The sequence below is a fragment of the Lepidochelys olivacea genome, assembly GCF_965140295.1.
Source record: "Lepidochelys olivacea isolate rLepOli2 genome assembly, chromosome: 4".
NCBI classification, from domain to species: domain Eukaryota; kingdom Metazoa; phylum Chordata; order Testudines; family Cheloniidae; genus Lepidochelys; species Lepidochelys olivacea.
The window spans coordinates 85,696,691-85,714,672 of NC_140414.1; the positions used below are offsets into that span (position 1 = coordinate 85,696,691).

At 42.9% G+C, this 17,982-nt stretch overlaps 1 protein-coding gene across 5 annotated transcripts in view; it reads left to right on the top strand.

Annotated features, from left to right (window-relative positions):
- The first annotated feature begins 226 nt into the window (after nucleotides 1-226).
- The window catches only part of WWC2 (WW and C2 domain containing 2), a 179,430-nt gene continuing 161,674 nt past the window's right edge, over nucleotides 227-17,982 (top strand). For 2 of the 5 annotated variants that reach the window (XM_084627435.1, XM_084627434.1), the window contains exon 1: nucleotides 228-717. In XM_084627435.1, coding sequence (XP_084483561.1) covers nucleotides 587-717 — 131 coding nt within the window. In that variant the 5' untranslated portion in view covers nucleotides 228-586. Of the gene's footprint in view, nucleotides 718-17,982 lie in introns of all 5 variants that reach the window. The other 3 variants (XM_084627433.1, XM_084627436.1, XM_084627437.1) reach the window with 2 other exon arrangements.

Consider the following 17,982-nt stretch of genomic DNA (forward strand, 5'->3'; position numbering starts at 1 on the left):
GCAGCGCCGGGGCGGGGAAGCCCTTCCAGCTCCTGCCTCCCGCTCTCCTTCCCCCTTTCTGCAGCCCTCTCCTTCTTCTCGCCTGCTGCTGCGGGCCCCACCGCGCCGATCGCCCCTTCCCCCTCTCGGCGGGGTCTGTCAGGCCCGGGTCGCCCCCCCCCACCCTCCCGCGCGCTTGCTGTGGGCGGCGGCGGCGGCGGCAGCGGCAGGGTTAAGGCTGAGGAATGCGGCGGCGGCGGCGGCGAGGAATGTGCATGCAGATGAGATGGATGTTAATCTCATGCTAATGAGCGGCGGCGACTGCTGCCCGGGGCTGAGCCGGGCTCCCCCGTTCCGAACCCAGACAGCGGCGGGGCTCGGCCCGGGACCCTGCCCTGGTGCTGCTGCAGCAGGCGGCGGCAGCCTAGACATGGTGGATTGAACCGGAGGAGGGTTTCCTGAGCGATTGCACGAGACTCTCTACTCCCCCCCGCCCCAGGCCCGGCTCCGGACCCCCCCGCCGCCGTCCCCCGGCTCTACTGGGGGCTTTTCCCGCTTCCCTTCTTTCTTCCTGGCCCTATGGAGCAGCTACCCCCGGCGCCCGACCATGCCTAGGAAAGAGGGGAATGGGCAGCTCCCCTTACCCGATGGCTGGGAGGAGGCGAGGGATTACGACGGTAAAGTCTTCTACATTGACCACAACACCAAGCAGACCAGCTGGATCGACCCCCGGGACAGGTGGGCGCGCACGGAGGGAGGGGAGGACCGCAGGGGATGGGATGGGGGCAAGGGCAGGCGTGGGGGAGACCCGGCAGCCGCAGTGTGAACCCGGCTGAGAAGCGGCAGCCGGAGCCCTTCCTGGGGGGGAGGCAGGAGGGTCCCTTCCCGTTATATAATGGGAGAGACAAAGAGGGGGGCAGCCCCGTGGCAGGGGATGAGGGTGGGGATGTGCTGGGACTGGGGGGAGTCTTGCTCTCGCTCAGATGGGAAGCGGACTGAAGAGGAGTGGGGAAGGGAGAGCGCCTTGGAAACTGAGGCAACCCCCCCACAAACAAACGCTGGAAAGGGGGTGGGGTGGAGGGCGTGTGCCTGTTTATCAAGGGAATCAGCCTGATCCTGTTGGCAGTTCAGTATTTATTGTGTCTCTATTTTGTGATTTTTTTTTTGTGACCCCCACCCTTAATCTTATTAAAAACTAGCTTTCATGCTCTTTATGGTTAATCTATGCAGCCTGTGTGTGTTTATATAGTTGTAGTCTTATGAAATCTTTCCTTAATGTAGTCTGATATTGGGGACCCATAGATCCCAGGAAAGAAGGAGATTTAAAGATAGAAAGTAGTTAGGATTTACTTGCCTGTCCTGTACCAACTTTTATAACAGTCTTTCCAGAGACAACCCAGAGAAGCAAATGCTAGGCGTCCCGCTGACTCCTGAGTATGGTGTACTTGGGTCTGAATCCCTCAGTTTGTGAAAGTGCAGGGCTGTGGCATTTAACTCTCCTTTACTGTGAAACCTTATATCAGGAAACTGCCTGTCTCTTTGCCCCAAGCTCCATGAACTTGCCTGATATTCATAGCCCAAAATATAGTTTTTATTTCTTCTTGTGAAGAAGCTAAGGCTGCAAGAGCTCTACAGGCCTCATCTATTAAGTAGGCCTCAGCCAGGCTAAATCCTTTCAGTCCCCCACCTAGAGACTGGGATGTTCCCTGCATTTTTCAGTCCTATGTATTTAAACAAGAGCCACAAAAGACAAAACTTGGGGGTGGGGGAAGTAAAACCAACTCAGACACTTCTAAGGCACCAACTACTTTATGTAAATCTTTCAGTTTTGAAGAGGCTTTTACTTTATAAAACACTTTTTAAACCTGAGATCTGTTTTAATTTGTGGCCTAAAAAGTTCAGAAATAAAGATTATTCTTTACTTTGTGCATAGTGCAAGCTATAGTATTCTTGTTAAGCCTATTGTAATCCAATGATCAAAAACTTATAAGTGACATTATAAATTTATGGCACAAACCATGATGAATTATCCATGAAGGTCTCGGTTTATATTTCCCTGCAGAAGTTAGAAAAGGCAGTTGTGATGAAGCTAGCTAGTGTCAGAGCCTTGCTGCTTGTTAGATGCATAGTGAAAGTTTTGACAAGCATCATACACAGTCAGACCTACTTTCCTGATATACATGATATTGGAATTAAGTGTTCTAACACTGGTAGCCCTGTTGTTTGACTTCTTTGCACTTTGAAACATCTTAAATATATTGTAAATGTCAGTAACATGGTGGTGGTCACAGGACAGTGATATTTGTTGGAGCTGTTTAAATATTTAGCTTCTGCAGATGTTTTGGTAAATATTTTTGACTTCTGATAGTTAAAATGGAGAGTTTTTCAATGTTCCTTGAAATTAGTGTTTTCAGTTCAGTTTTGTTCTAGATTTGTGTTTACAAAACAGATGACAAGAAAATAGCGTAAAGTAAATAGAAAGTAAAATTATGATTGCGCTTATCTATCTTGCCTTCTGAACAAATTAACACTTTCAAACAAAAGAAACATTTGACACTTATTGTGGATTCTATTGTCCTTAAAATGTTCAGTCATATTTATCCTGTATGTGTGTGATTGGTCTCCTAGTACATTTGAGTCTTTACTCCAATTACTACAGAGGTTTTTGTTTTTTTTTAAATATGAACTAGGAGAATTACACTTTGTATTTCTCTCATCATGCAGGTATTAGTATAAATTAATTGCTTGATTTTTTTTTTTTTTTGAGGCGAGAGAGGATTTAAAACACAATCAAGCTCTGGGCTAGATGTATTTTCTTTAATGAGGACTAATGGAGTGAAGTCCTTGTTAAACAGTGTAGGAGACAGTGTTTGGAGTAACTCCATTAACTCTTGTCAATCTTGTTTCTTACTGTTACAAAACAAACAGAAAGAGGTATGTTGCACGAGGCACTTGAGATAATCCATAAAATAGTGGCTATGGCTCAGCTGAAACTGAATTACCTGCACGGAAAAGAGGCTGATTGTCCATGTATGATAAAATTTTAGTATCTACACATACAATCAATATTTAGATTGCTGACTAGATTTGGAATAGTAGAAATAACTTTTTTGAAATGCCTGTGATTAGTTAACTGTGGGCTACATTATGTTGAAAATATAAGTATATTAGAAAAATGCACGTTGATATCCCATACAGGACAGAATAGATAGCTGTCAGAAGAACTAGAAAGTGAGCCTCCAGGTTTTTGTCAATACAGCAATGTCTGGGTTCTGAATGATCTTGGAATGTATCTAAAACTGTCAAGATGAAGTGTTGAGGTACTGTGGTGATGGTGTACTGGAGAGTCTGAGACTGACTTGACAACATACTTGTATCTATTCAGCTAGTTATTTTCAACTTCTATTTTATTCAGTTCCCTGATGTAAATCATAACAGTTGCATAATGTACTTTTGGAATACACTAATACAGGGATTCTCAAATTATTTCATAACTTTGACTAAATCTTAATAAGATACTGTCTTGTGGGCAGCTTCCTTCCCATTTGCAATTCTATAACAGCCCCATGGAAACCACAGCAATTGCTTAAAGGTAAAAGCAATATTTGGAAAAAATTTAATAGATTTTTAGCTTCTTTGAACTTGATTCAGCAGATGAGAATAGTGGGGGATCCAGCATCTTGTGACTAGGCGGCTCTCTGGACCATCAGCTAATGCTCCCTGGATCACAGTTTGGGAAACTCTTTATTAACAGAGAAAAGACTAGATGTATGAAGCTTCTTTTTGTGTGGAAACTGACCTGGCAATTGAAAATGTTGATGATCCTTCAAAGCTTTGGTGAAACTTGCTTGCATAGGAATATATGAAACTTATAGTACCAAATTTGTGCTAAGCACATTAGACACTCCTAGGACAAGATCCCTGCCCCCCCAAAAGTTTCCAATTTAAAGCCATGTTGCTGAGTATATGGATCAGGCCTGCTGATATAGTGATTGTACTCTACACTACAAAGAAGAAGACCTGGAGTCGATTCATGGACTGGGGCTCAGTTTTGCTCACCTTGCCTGCGTGAGTAATCCTGTTGATTTTAATGGTGCTCATATTTGTCGGTGAGAATGATTTGGCCCCTGTTTTTTGTACTCTCTAAGTCCATGCATGCTGGAAGTGCTGTAGAGGTACTGTAATACACTCAGCTGCTAAGGGGTTTGGAGTGCTTTGCATTGCTTGGCAGCGACCCCCTCCAAACGCTTCAGGAGCTGTGTTGACTGGGCTAAAGGAGACTGGTGGCTTAAAAAGCAGGGCCTCTAAGGTATGGACTGTACAGAGAAGAGAAACTGAGTTGAATTCAAACAGGAATGCAAAGAGGCTGGAGATATTTTTAGTGTTTAAATCTACAGACTTGACTCCCTTACCTATACTTTTGCTGTTTTGCTAAGCTACAGCAGACTGAAAACTGACAAGTTTTGTCAGTTCCACTGCTGCTATTTAGAACCAATTAGGCTACAGTGAAATAAACACAAACCATGTCAGTTTCACTCTGCCTCAGCTTGGAAAGATATGAAAAGCTGCAGAGACCAGCTGTTGACTGGAGAGGAAGACCAAAGTAAGAGGTGGGAGAGGGATAGAAGAACGCACATTTCCCTCCTTGTCCCTTTGTATTAGTTAAGAGACTGAGGCAAGGGCAGAGTAGAATAGCCTAGAGTAGAAGAGAAGGAAACGGTGAAAATATGCTTCTCTTCTGCAGCAGCCAACAGATGTTGGAAGGGCTTCACATTTATTAGACACCTCATTGGAGGCTAGCATGAATGGTGGTGCTGCAATCAGGGTTTAGAAACAGAAGCTAGATAGGAATCTCAGCTCCCTCCAGTTTCCGGAAATTGGATGGTGCTGGATTTCTCGCCAGGGCAGTGGGTCTCCTTGTGTTTTGTGTTGGCTTCTGGGCAGCTAAGTGTCAGATAAATTTTGTATACCCTTGTAATGACTGCCAGTCACCTATAATAGATATCCTTCTAGTCATTTCCATATCATAAAATCTGCTGTCACAGTTGGCCCTGATAGACACACTTATCAACAACCTCAGCAGAGTTTCAGGGAATGAATTAGCATGGGACTGAACTCCCCCTTCCTTCTTTTCTTTGCCTCTTGTAGAGCTGGTAAAATGTATCTCTAGAGAATTTACAGATTACTTTATCAAAGCAGTGATAGATTTATCGTGTTGTGGTGTTTGCCTTTAGAGACTGCCCTAGAAATACCCTGTCTGAATAACCAAAACAAGGGTTTGAAAAATTTACCAGACAGCTAGTAGCTAGAGGACTAAACCTGCTAGTTAGAGGTAGGTGTGAAATATAGTTATCTTGTGAACCTCTGAAGTGGAGAAGAAGTCCAGTTCGCCTTGCTACTTCCAGCTTCTAGGATGGAGAGGGTACTGGGATTTTTACTGGGGATCCCCACATCCTCCAATGGTGCCGTTCTGGCTAGGAGACACTGTGGACATTAAAAGCTCTATTCCCTCCCCTTATGGAAGGGACAAGGAGCTTTATTATTTCTTGTATTACCTAGAGGCCCTTATTGTAGACCAGGACCCCATTGTGTCAGGTGCGCTACAAACATAGAACAAAAAGACGATCCCTGCCCCAATCTTTTTGTCTCTTCTCCATCCCTCTGGAGATTCCTGGTTGCTATCCTATGAATAGCAGGGGGCATAGAAGGGACAGGAGATGGGGAGACTTGAAGCTGCAGCTGCTTGAGGAGTGGAGCTTGCTGCTCAGACATATGTTGCAGGAAGGCTGGGAAGGAGGCATGATTAGAGATGGAAGGGGAGGCAGGGGCATAGAGGAAGCTGGGGTACAGTGCAGGCAAGGGCTTTTGGGGAAGATCCAAGTATGGACCCCAGGCAAGAGAGCTAGTTGGATAGTGGGCAGCATCAGAGGACAGAAGTAACTAGTGGATCTGCTCTTCACAGAACTAAACAATGTTGTCACAGATAAATAAAATGACTTTCTGTTCACATGTGAAGAGTTCAGTATCTGAGGTGCTATGAAAATGTATTTGCATGTGAAACTTGGGGGTTGTGGTAGTAATTTTTTTTTTTAGCTGCAAGGCCTGAAATTTTTTTAAAAAGTGTAAGTTTTAACTTTGACTAAAAAAAAGATGGAAAGTTCAGTTATCTTTTGAAGAGTTGTGGTGTAACATTTGGAGACTAATTGAGTCATTAAACTATGAAATATAGGGATTTTAATACTGTGTTAAGTACAGATCTCAACATGACCTTAACCATGGAGTCACTAGAGTAACTCTATTAAATAAATCCTCTGTATAGTAAGGTACAAATTACCTTTTCTGTTCTGGTAGTGAAGAGGAGGAGTATGCAGCAGATCATCTGACACACCAAGTTGTACAACTTTTCTATAAACAATTCCACTAAGACAGATCATTTGGCATCTATGCCTGTTAGTGTAGTTCCTGACTTGCTTTGGTTTACATGCTAGCACTCCATCTTCCTTTACTCTCACCCCAAATAACTAGGTTCCATCTGTTCCTGCATAGCCTCTCCTGTTCATGACCAGTGTAGTGTGCTCCTTGTGAAACTCCCTGGTTCCTCACTCTGGTTTCAGTGGTAGTTTGGGAATTCCTTTCTCTGTCTGATTGCAGGGTTTTTCTTTAAAATAAACATGCCTGGTGCAGGAATTGAATCCACAATAAAATGCTAAAGGTCCCTGAACTCCTGGCACCAGACCTTCAGCTGCGTATCCTGCCTTCTGCAGGATTATGAAATGGAATGCAAGGCAGAATTCTAATATTATGTGGTGTATGGTACTATGATAGCATCAGCAAGTATGGCAGAACAGCAGTGTTTGTGTTTTTTAACAAAATTCAGACTTGTTCCATATGTGTGGTATAGACACTTCTAAAATAAAATATTGACTTTTTTTAACTATAATTGAAATGCTATGGTGACTCTTGCCTAGGAGTGTTACCCTTATATCTTTAGGGATGATAGAACTCAACTTTTCTCTGATCAAAACAGCTAAAGTTGACTAATCAAAAGATGCTGGAGTAAGTCCACTTATGTATGCAAGGTAAATATATTCTAGTGGCTAGGGCAGAGGATTGTCAGGGTTCTATCCCTGGCCCTACCACTGACTTCCTATGTGACTTTGAGCAAGTTATGTCAAAAAGTAATTGCACGATTTAAAAAAAGAAATAGAATACCATTCATTTTAGTATTTTTGAATGTTTTTTCTATATTTTCAAATATATTGATTTCAATTACAACACAGAATACCAAGTGTACAGTGCTCACTTTATATTTATTTTTGATTACAAGTATTTGCACTGTAAAAAAAACAAATACATTTTTCAATTCACCTAATAAAGACATTGCATTACAGTACTTTTATTCATTAAAGTTGCACTTACAAATGTAGAATTGTGTACAAAAAAAATGCATTCAAAAATAAAACAACATAAAGCTTCAGAGCTTGCAAGTCCACTCAGTCCTACTTCTTGTTCAGCCAATCGCTCGATAACAATCCAAAGCAGTGTGGACTGACGCCTGTTCATTTACATTATCTGAGTCAGATGCCACCAGCAGAAGGTTGATTTTTCTTTTTTTGGTGGTTTGGGTTCTGTAGTTTCCACATCAAAGTATTGCTCTTTTAAGACTTCTGAAAGCATGCTCCAAACTTCATCCCTCTCAGATTTTGGAAGGCACTTCAGATTCTTAAACCTTAGGTCCAGAGCTGTAGCTATCTTTAGAAATCTCACATTGGTACCTTTTTTGCATTTTGTGAAATCTGCACTGAAAGTGTTCTTAAAATGAACAACGTGTGCTGGGTCATCATCTGAGACTGCTATAACATGAAATATATGGCAGAATGCGGATAAAACAGAGAGGGGATGTACAATTCTCCCCCAAGAAGTTCAGTCAGAAATTTAATTATCACATTATTTTTTTAACAATCCTCAGCATGGAAGCATATCTTCTGGAATGGTGGCTGAAGCATGAAGGGGCATATGAATGTTTAGCATATCTGGCACGTAAATATCTTGCAATGCCAGCCACAGAAGTGCCATGCAAATGCCTGTTCTCACTTTCTGATGATATTGTAAATAAGAAGAGGGCAGCATTATCTCCCTTAATGTAAACTAACTTGTTTGTCTTAGCGGTTGGCTGAACAAGAAGTAAGACTGAGTGAACTTGTAGGCTCTGAAGCTTTACATTGTTTTGTTTTTGAGTACAGTTATGTAACAAAAAAAAAATCTACATTTGTAAGTTGCACTTTGATGACTGGGGTTGTACTACAGTACTTGTATGAGGTGAATTGAAAAATACTATTTCTTCTGTTTCATTTTTGCAGTGCAAATATTTGTAAGCAAACATAATATGCACTTTGATTTCAATTACAACACAGAATATGATATATATGAAATGTAGAAAATCATCCAAAATATTTAATACATTTCAATTAGTATTCTATTGTTTAACAGTGTGGTTAATCAAGAGCCCAATTCAGAAATATAAATTACAATTATTAATAGCTGTGTATAATGTCTGTTTAAAGTTGACATCAATAAGAGATGTGAGTCTGATTTTCATAAACAGGGTTTTCAAACAAATATTGATATCATAGCAAGAGAGTAAGGCCCTGGCAATGTGGTTTGTACAGGTGGGCCTCTATGCACATGCAGTATGCCTCCACAAGGCTAGCAGGGTTCTGCCTGTGCCAATTAGACTGCATGATCATGGCCCAAATTATGTAGGGCTCAACTCAAGGGATATTGAGTTTGGTTTTCATATTACACAGGTTCAGTAGGAAGAAGTTCATTTGTGAAAAATGTTTTACTAAGCAAGGAGTGTGAAATAGTTGGGACTGGATGAAATGTAACTTTCTGTGATGGAGGGAGTGGTACCTCTAATGAACTTACAGATTTTGAATAAAGGGTTTTATAACTAATAAACTAGTTTTATAACCATTGATAACAACAGAACACAGCCTCGCAGAGGGAGTGTACTGCATTTTTATTTGAGGTGCATGAAGTATGAAACGTCCTTATTGAAAACAAACATGCCGTTTAGTTCACAGTTTGCTGTTACCCAAAGTTGTTAAAGGAGAAATCCATAAGTCATGTGTCATTCCTTTTTGTTAAATGTGTGCTATCAATTGCGTTTTGATCTAATTTTTAAAACATTTCACTTGCTACCACAGATTGTATTATGTGCTCTATGCTAGGCACTTCTTTGTTTATACACATTCTTACTTAGTACAAGATCCAGTAGCTTGATTTAAAACACTTTTTTTTTTAAAGATATGACAAAAATGCACTGACTCATGAATATTGAGGAATCTTTGGATTATAGAAGTAGTTTTTCAGGATATAATGAGTGGATGTGGATGCATAATTACTACATTACTGTGGTTTTTTTTTTATATTTAGACATTTTAAAAAGAAATGTTTAGGCTTTGAGCCTGTGTCGAGAGCATGGGCTTTTGCTTATGCCTGTGTGATTCTCAATACAGTTTTAGGTTCTGAGATGACAAAAACCAAACAACCCCAGGGTGCCTAGACTTGCCTGTGGACATAGTGCAGTCAATGTTTTTCAAGACCAGTTTTGTTTCTCATCCAACACGTCTGACAACTCCAAAAATCAATCCTCTTCAAACTCCATTCTGGTTGTACCTCCTCTATTGTATTTCCGTTAATCCTGTAAAGCACCTTTGGGTACAGTTTGTAGGATCTGGGCCTTATTTTCCTGCGACCATTCATACAGACCACTTGATCATGTATATGCAAAAAGAAAAGGAGTACTTGTGGCACATTAGAGACTAACAAATTTATTTGAGCATAAGCTTTTGTGAGCTACAGCTCACTTCATCGGATGCACGAAAACTTATGCTCAAATAAATTTGTTGGTCTCTAAGGTGTCACAAGTACTCCTTTTCTTTTTGCGAATACAGACTAACACGGCTGCTACTCTGAAACTTGATCATGTATGTAACTTAACTCACACAAGTTCTTCCATAGAAGTCAATGAGACTACTTATGTGAGTAAATTATGCACATGCTTTAATGTTTGCAGGATCAGGCCTAACTTGTATTGTATTTTTAATTGTTTATGCAGATTAGACACTTTTGTATAAAAAAATTATTTTCTCTAACAAGAGAGAGTGGCTTGATGGTGAAAGATTAGACATGTTCAGATCTTCAGAGGTTTGACTCAAGATTTCAGCTTTGTAAAGTAAATGAATGAGTTAAATTTACTGAGTATGAATGCGGAACTCAGATGAGAATCCAAAAACTGAGGTCCTTCCTGGTTGTTCTGCATGAACATTAGATTTAAACTTTTTTATTAAAGCCAATGTTAAAATTGTCTCCTACACAGGTTAAGAAAGAGTGTCAGTACATCTGGGTATAGTGCTTAAATTTGTACAAAGGTTGGTTTGAAAGTCATAAAATACATAGAGTACAAAATCAGCAACATTCCAAATTAAGGTTAATAAATTTAACTACTAAGGTACTCTGTAAGTACAAGGGCTTGCCCTGGTGTCCTTGAACAGAAGTGCCCCCCAATCCTCCCTCTCCTTATGTTGTTGTTAAGTGTATCAAATGACTTCCTCTTGCCCCAATGTGATTGCCTCCAACAGTGATGTTTATATGGCTTGTGAAGTGAGCTTAGATCCATTGGGATGGAAAGCGCTTCCTGAATACATTTTACACCACTGTAACTGAAGCAAATGACTGCACACAAGGCTATGTGAATTAGGTAACAATCTGGCATGAAGTGAAGACCTTTTTAACCTCTGTATTGCGAGCATTGCAAAGTATAAAATGAACTGTTTATACATTTACAGTTGTCCTAGTGAATGGTGGAATGTTGTGGAAATAATCATATGACATGTTTACAGAACATTCCTCACATAGTATTCAAATGATTAGAGAAATTATGCGATGCAGCCAAGCATTGAGTTGTTCTAGTCAGATGTGATTTACTATTGTGGTAAGTGAGAGATGATACATAGCAGCTCAGATTTAATAATTTTATTAAGATAATGTTGAAATAAGAAACGGTACAGAGTTCAAGCATAGAAGTTTCTGGTTGTTAGGGGATAAGGTACAGATTATCAAGGGGTGTAAAATTCGATTTAGGAGCTGGTGGAGTAAGGATCACATAATAATCTGCAATCTCCCCGACTGGGGGAAAAGTTTAACCGGTCAGAGTACAGACATTGAGATATGGGGTAAGTTATCCACACAACGGCTATGTTCAGTATGCGGAGTATAGTGAGTGGATATGATGGTGGGGATGGGTCTACCCTCATTTGGTGGGGTTTAATGTTCAATGGGTTTATGGTTCCAGTTCATACGGTCCGATGGGGAAGGCCTCTCAGTCTCTTTCCCATAGTGTGTGCACAATGTCGTACCGGCTCACTCCTCCTGGTACTGTCGGTGGCCGGTAATGTGCTCGATGTAGATGTCCCTGGACCATCGGATGGTGTCCGAGACCATGAGGCGCCGCATCAGCCATGCATAGCGTCTACCAATCCCGCAGGTGTGCAGCACATGCTCGTTGCAGGGGTCCCAAGCGCCCAGGGCTCCGACGATCAGGGCTTCCAGCTGCACCTCGTAGCCCTTTGCTCTCAGGGTGTCGGCCAGAGGGGCGTATTTTTCCAGTTTCCGAGCTCGGGCTTCTCGGAAGCCCAGGGTCCTGTTCTCGAAGGGGACCGTGATGTCGATGAGGATGATCTTTTTCTGGGTTTCGTTGGTGACAACCACGTTGGGTTGCAGCGGGCTGTCAGTACCGGGGATGGCGCAGTTCACGGCGACCTCCCCCAGGCACGGTGAGATGGCTTTCACCAGGCAGTTCTGGATGGCGTTGTGGCGCAGCTGCCAGGCTCTGGAGTGGGGCTTGCAGCTGCACAGGACGTGGGGCAGGGTCTCATTGGAGTAGCCGCACTTCCTGCAATGCTTATCTCTGTTCCCGTGGCGGACGGCTCCGGGACCACAGTGAAGCGATGTCGCCCCCATCTCGGCCAAATTCGCCATCCAGGGAACTGCTCAGGAAGCTGGCGGTGTCTTGGCTGAAGGGGGCTCTACCGATCCGCTTTTGTGTTGCGTCATGGAGGGCTTTTGCTGCGATGCTCCTTACCATGGCGTCGGGACACGTCAGCAGGCGGAAGACGTGGGTGGTCACCATGATGTCACACAGGTCACCCATGCGGGGGACATTGGCACCATCATGCCTGTGGGTGATATAGACCAGCTCGTTGCTGGCTCTCTGGGGAAGGAATAACCACTTCTTCACCAGCTGACGGATGATCTTGTCTGCCTTGTTGAGGGGTACCTTTGCCACAGCGGATCCCCTCAGGACGAATGAGATGCGGGGGATCAGGAAGGTGTTCAGGGCGTTTATCTTTTGCCACGGTGCTAGCAGTGAGGTGTCGATCTTGGCGGCATCCTGTAGGATCTCTTGGGTGTCTGTCAGACACGGAAACCCGTCGGTGTGCCGAGGTGTCGGTAGGCCTGCCCCTCTGCCAGGGGATGACGGGCTCGCCCTGGATCTGGAATTCTGTCTCCTGCACGGAGTCCCTTTTGCTGCCATCTATGTGGAGGGATGCGCACTTCTTTGCATTGAAGCGGAGCCCCATCCAGTCGGCAACTCGACTGGTGGCATCTAGCATACGCTGGAGGTTCTCTGGGTTGTCTGTGGTCAGGACCAGGTAATCCGTGTAAGCCAGGATGCTCACCCTCTCACTGTGGAGGTTGAAGCCGTCTGCACCCTTGGAAATCGCTCGCAGCAACGGCTCCATGGTGAGGTTAAAGATGATGGGGCTGAGGGGACAGCCCTGCTTAACTCCGCTCCGGATCGGGATCTCAGTGGTCTCCCCTTCGACCGAGCGAATGGTGGTGCTGCATCCCTCGTACATCTCTTGAATCACACGGCAGAAGTTGTTCTTTGTGCCCAGGGGCCCAATAAATCTTAATCCACCTCTGCCTACGCTATGGGTACTACAGCAGTACAGCTGCATCTATGCCACTGTAGTGTAAATACTTGCTACAGCAATGGAAGGGTTTTTTCTATTTCTGTAGTAAATCCACCCCCTCTGAGACAGTAGGTAGCTAGGTTGACCTAGTGGTGTCTGTACTGAGGCTTAGGTTGTCTTAAAGTCATACCCTTGAGAGATGCAGTTTTTACACCCCTGAGTCACATAGCTAGGTTGACCTAAGTTTTAGCTGTAGATCAGGCCTTAGGTTATCTGCTGAGACTGCCAACCATAATGTAATTGTAATGGTGTGTTTTGAGGCTTGGATGCTTGTCAGTTAGGAAGTGGGTAAACTATCTGCTTGTTTTATGGTGGTCTCCAAACAGTTTTGGATAATGACTTTTGGTTGGAAAGGTGGATTTGAACCTGTGATCTAGAGAGACTGTTCCAGATCCTATTACTAATGCCTTAAACCAGTGCTACTCAAAGTGCTGGTCCGCGGACCGGTGCTGATCCGCGAGCCATCGGCTGTCGGTCTGCATGCACACTGGAAAAAAAAATTGCCGGTCCCCCACATCAGATAGCTTGAGAAGCACTGCCTTAAACAATTCAGTCCACCTGGGAATAGGCTTTCTGTCTGAATGAGTTTGCAGTATCATAGATAACAGCAGTTCATTTTAGTAGTGTGGCATGGTATTTTTGTCATATCCATAGATGTGTGTTAAAACCGAAGTGGGGAGGGGATTGCTGAGCTGGAGTGGATTTTTTTTTCTGTCTGTCTGTCTCTTTCTGTCTTTCTTTCAAGAAGTGATAGAATATATTCAGAAAGTCTGCTTGGTGATTGTCTGAAGGTTTTTATGCACCTGGGCATCCTTAGTGTGCCACAGACCTGAAATGAAGTTGAATAGAGTCAATATCATGAAATTTAATTTATGATGATATGCCACTTGTGTACTGACAGACTAAGGTAGTGTAAAGCTAAGCTCTGGTTTTAAATAACACCAAATGCAAACAGTGTTAGAAAGGTACTTGCATAGAATGTACTGTTAAAATAATGGTCAGTTAGTATCTGTGCTGGGTGTTTCGATGATAGATGAAATGTCAAATATCCAGAAACAATATCCATTGTGCAATAAGGGCAGCTATTGAACAGAAAATGTTTTAATTAGAGAGAATCATCTTTAGTATATTCAGGAGTTATTAATGTTAAAAAGTTGTTTGTTTTTTGCTGACTTCTCTTGAAGATATTATAATAAAGGTGAAAGTACGTCTATGTGGCATATCTTTCAGGAATATGGCTCTATTGGCAGACTTGGGTCAGTCTGCAAAAAGTCAGTTAGCTCTTGTGTGATCAAGTGTCAACCTCAAATCTCACCACTCTTGTATACAAATGCAAAGCTCTTCTTCAACCTTGACTTCCCAAGTAACACAGTCTACCATCTTAATAAATTAAGAAAACACAATTTTACCATAGGGAGGGGAATAAGGTAAACAGCATATGATAGATGTTAACCATCTGTTTTTCTCATTGGAAGGCTTTCTGATAACACAAGCTAAGACCCTGAATGGAAAAAAATACAGTAGGCATAAGAGACTTAATTGTGATATTTGGAATTGTTCATTTAGCAATTTATGGACCAAGTGAAATCCTGTTAGGACTTTCAGAGCTTGAGGCTGAAAAAACATTTTCTCTTTAACTTTATTTTGGTTGCAGGTTAATTAAATTGACTGATTAAAAAAATAAACAGTGAGTGATCCATTTGGGAAGTGTCCATTTAAAACTGCTTTTAGGCAGGATGAGAGCAAAAGAGAAATTTTGTTTGGAAATCTCTTTCAATGAGTCAGTTACCTTGCTTCAGCCAACTAAACTTTGTAAGGTGGAAATTTTGGGGGAGTATAATATCTGCCATAACATGTTGAAATTGAGCATTGGAAAGGTTTCAGATCACTATTGAACAGGTTAACAGAGTGTACCATGTAGGTAGCATTTCAGTCTGGCCACAATCCCTGGAAATTGTACAGAGGTATACAGAAGAAAATGCAGCCTAAAAGAGGCCATGGAAGAGGGAATTGCCAGAGGGACTTCATATACAGTGTGCCCTATGTAAAATGATGGCAGCTGATCACTAGCTAACTTCTAATGTGAAGAAATGGGCTTTGGGAGAGGAATCCCAAAAGACGCTTCTCTTCTGTATGAATTAAACAACTTCAAATAATGGTGACCTACACAGGCGCGGGAAGTAGGGATGCAGGGGGGTGCTGAAGCACCCCTTAGATTTTATGCGGGGTGCTGACTGTGCATGTGGGGTCCCAGCTCCCAGTCCTGCTCCGAGCTGCGCCTGCTGGCTCCACGCCCAGGGGTACATGTGGGGTCCCAACTGCCAGCTCTGCCTCAGCTTTGGTGGTGGTGGTGGGGAGGGAGGCAGCACGAAAAGTTTGGGGATAGTTTTTGCTGGCTCTCAGCACCCTCACTATAAAAAGTGTTCCAGCACCACTGGTGAGCTCTGATAGCTGTGAGGGAGCAGCATGTTCACTATAGCTTTCCCGTTTTAAAATCTGCAAGCAGTTATGTGGGCCCAGTGTCTCCACCTGTTGCTGGACTGCTCTCACTGGATCATTTTGAGCACTGGCAATGTGTTTGGTATTTCACAACACATAGAAGACATGGCCGTTGCTCGAAGAATCTTAGTCTTCAGAGCTGATAGGGAAGTCATACATAGCACTTGGTGACCAAGAAGTAGAAAGGTCACGTAACAGAGCAGCATTTAAACAAAATTAAAAGTAGTACTTATGCTGGTGACACGCTAAAGGCATATTGGATGCCTTTCTGGGAAAACTCTTTAAATGAGAGCGTGCCAAAAAGAGTATCAGTTTGGCTCTCAAAGTTCATGCTGTGAACATAGTGAAATGCAAAATGCAACTGCAAAATGCAATGTTTGACTTCTTTTAATCAGACATGCAGCTTATGATGATGCTCTATTAAAACCAACTTCTCTACAAAACAAGCTCTTGTTTAATTAGAAGCTGGCTAGCCATTTTAAAATCTTCAGTATAGGGAAAGGAAGGTTGTCCCAGTGGTTACGACTTGGGGAACATCTGCTTTGCCACAGGCTTCCTATATGACTGTAGGCAAGTCATTGAATATTTGTGTTTTAGTTCCCATCTGTAAAGTGGGGATGATAACCCTGCTTTACAGGGGTGTGATGGGTGGGGCAGGTAGGTACAAATATGTAAGATATTTTGCCACTGTGCCCAAGCTAAGTTGCAAATGGGAAATGAGGTGGTTTTTTTGTGAACCAGCTGACTCTCAAAATGGAACTCTACCTATTTTGGGTCAAAAAAATCTGGTGGAGAAACACATGGGTTATGATCACTGATGAGTTAAGGAGTCTGTCTGTATACAGTGTATGAATTCTGGTTGACATTATGAAGTTGCTATATCATGGAATGTTTTTATGTGGACATGGCAGCCACCATTTGCTTGTGTCTGCCAGACTAGGGACAATAGTTGATCATTAAACTTTAAATAGTCAACTGTTCAGATGGAAACACCCTGGGTCAATGGATTGACTAAAGATGGGAGAAGCTTGTCCGTTCAATTAATGTGCACTGAGGGAGAGTGGAAAATCCTCAGTAGCAGAGTCCAGGTGTTGGTAGGGGGAGAAATTCACAGAGCAAGAGTCAGGAAGCTTTGGGCAGGAGAGAGGCATGTTTTCATAGCAGGGAGTTTGGTTAAACCAGGGAACCAGCTAAAGTAAGAGAAGGTTAGTTGGCTGAGGGAGGTGCTGTGAGCTGCAGAGAACTATTCCCAAGCCCAAAAAACTCTCCAGAGTGGCAGGGAAAATGCCTACACCCGTGTTTATTTTGTCTAGATCTATCTGTGTATCTTTCATGATAAGTAAAGGGTAATGGTTTTACAGTCCTGTGCAAAGTATCTGTTCGCTTTCATTGTCTTGTGCCCCTGAAGAGTTTAAACAATAAATTCAGAGTGGTGGGAGGAGGTATATTGTAAGCTGCAGAAAGGAAAGTCTAAGGGGCCAGCACTAGTATCAGGGGCTGAGCAATTGGACTTCTGGGTCCCAGCTCTCAGAAGTAGGTGCTAGACAGGATCTACACCCTTGGAATGTGTCTAGAGATCCTAGCCAGGGACAGTGCCTGGAGCCTGATCAGATTCGAGGCTTAAAGAGCACACAGGGTCCATTGAGCTGAGTCCCAAACACAACAGCCTGGAGAGTGTCCAGCCATAGCGGGAGCTCGCACGTGTGTGCACGTGAGAGAGAACATCGCTTACTTCTAGTAGGTGGTTGGAGATAGCTTTGTTCTGGCACAGGAGAGCCTGGTAAACTGTAATCCACATTCTTCAGTCTGTTCAAGAGTTAATCTGTGAAAGAAGCATGATAGGCAGCTTGTCTGTCAGTGGTGGTTCCAGCTGCCAGGGCTCTGTGGCATGCAAGTGACATATCAACGCCATGACAGAGGGAAAAGAATTTATCCGGTATTGTTTTCAGCAGGGAGCAATCTGCAGAATGATGAGGGGAAGGATAGTCTTGTGGGCAGGTGTTGGATTGGGACTCAGTTTTGGGTTCAGTTCCTAATTTTACCATCAACTTCTTTTGTGACCTTTGTACAAATAATTTACTCATCTGTAATATAAGGATTATATCCCCCCCTGCACACATGCATGCACACACACAATCTCTCACCCTTTGTCAGGCTCATAGTCATAGATTTTAAGTGTTTTGGGGCAGGGACTGTCTCTTACTATGTGTTTGTACAGCACCATGCATACGAGGGCCCCAACCTTGGTTGGTGCTTCTTGGTGCTCCTGTAATGTTACTACAGTATTAAATATTTATTAAACCTATGATGGGGATTTCCTGGTGAGACCACATTTCTAGGTGATCCGTCCTTTCAGCGTTGACGCTCATAGAAGCCGTAGACCAAATGTCACGGATAGGCTTGCTGATTAATTCCAGAAAAGAAATATTGGCGGTGAAAGAATACCAAAGAAACTTGTGTT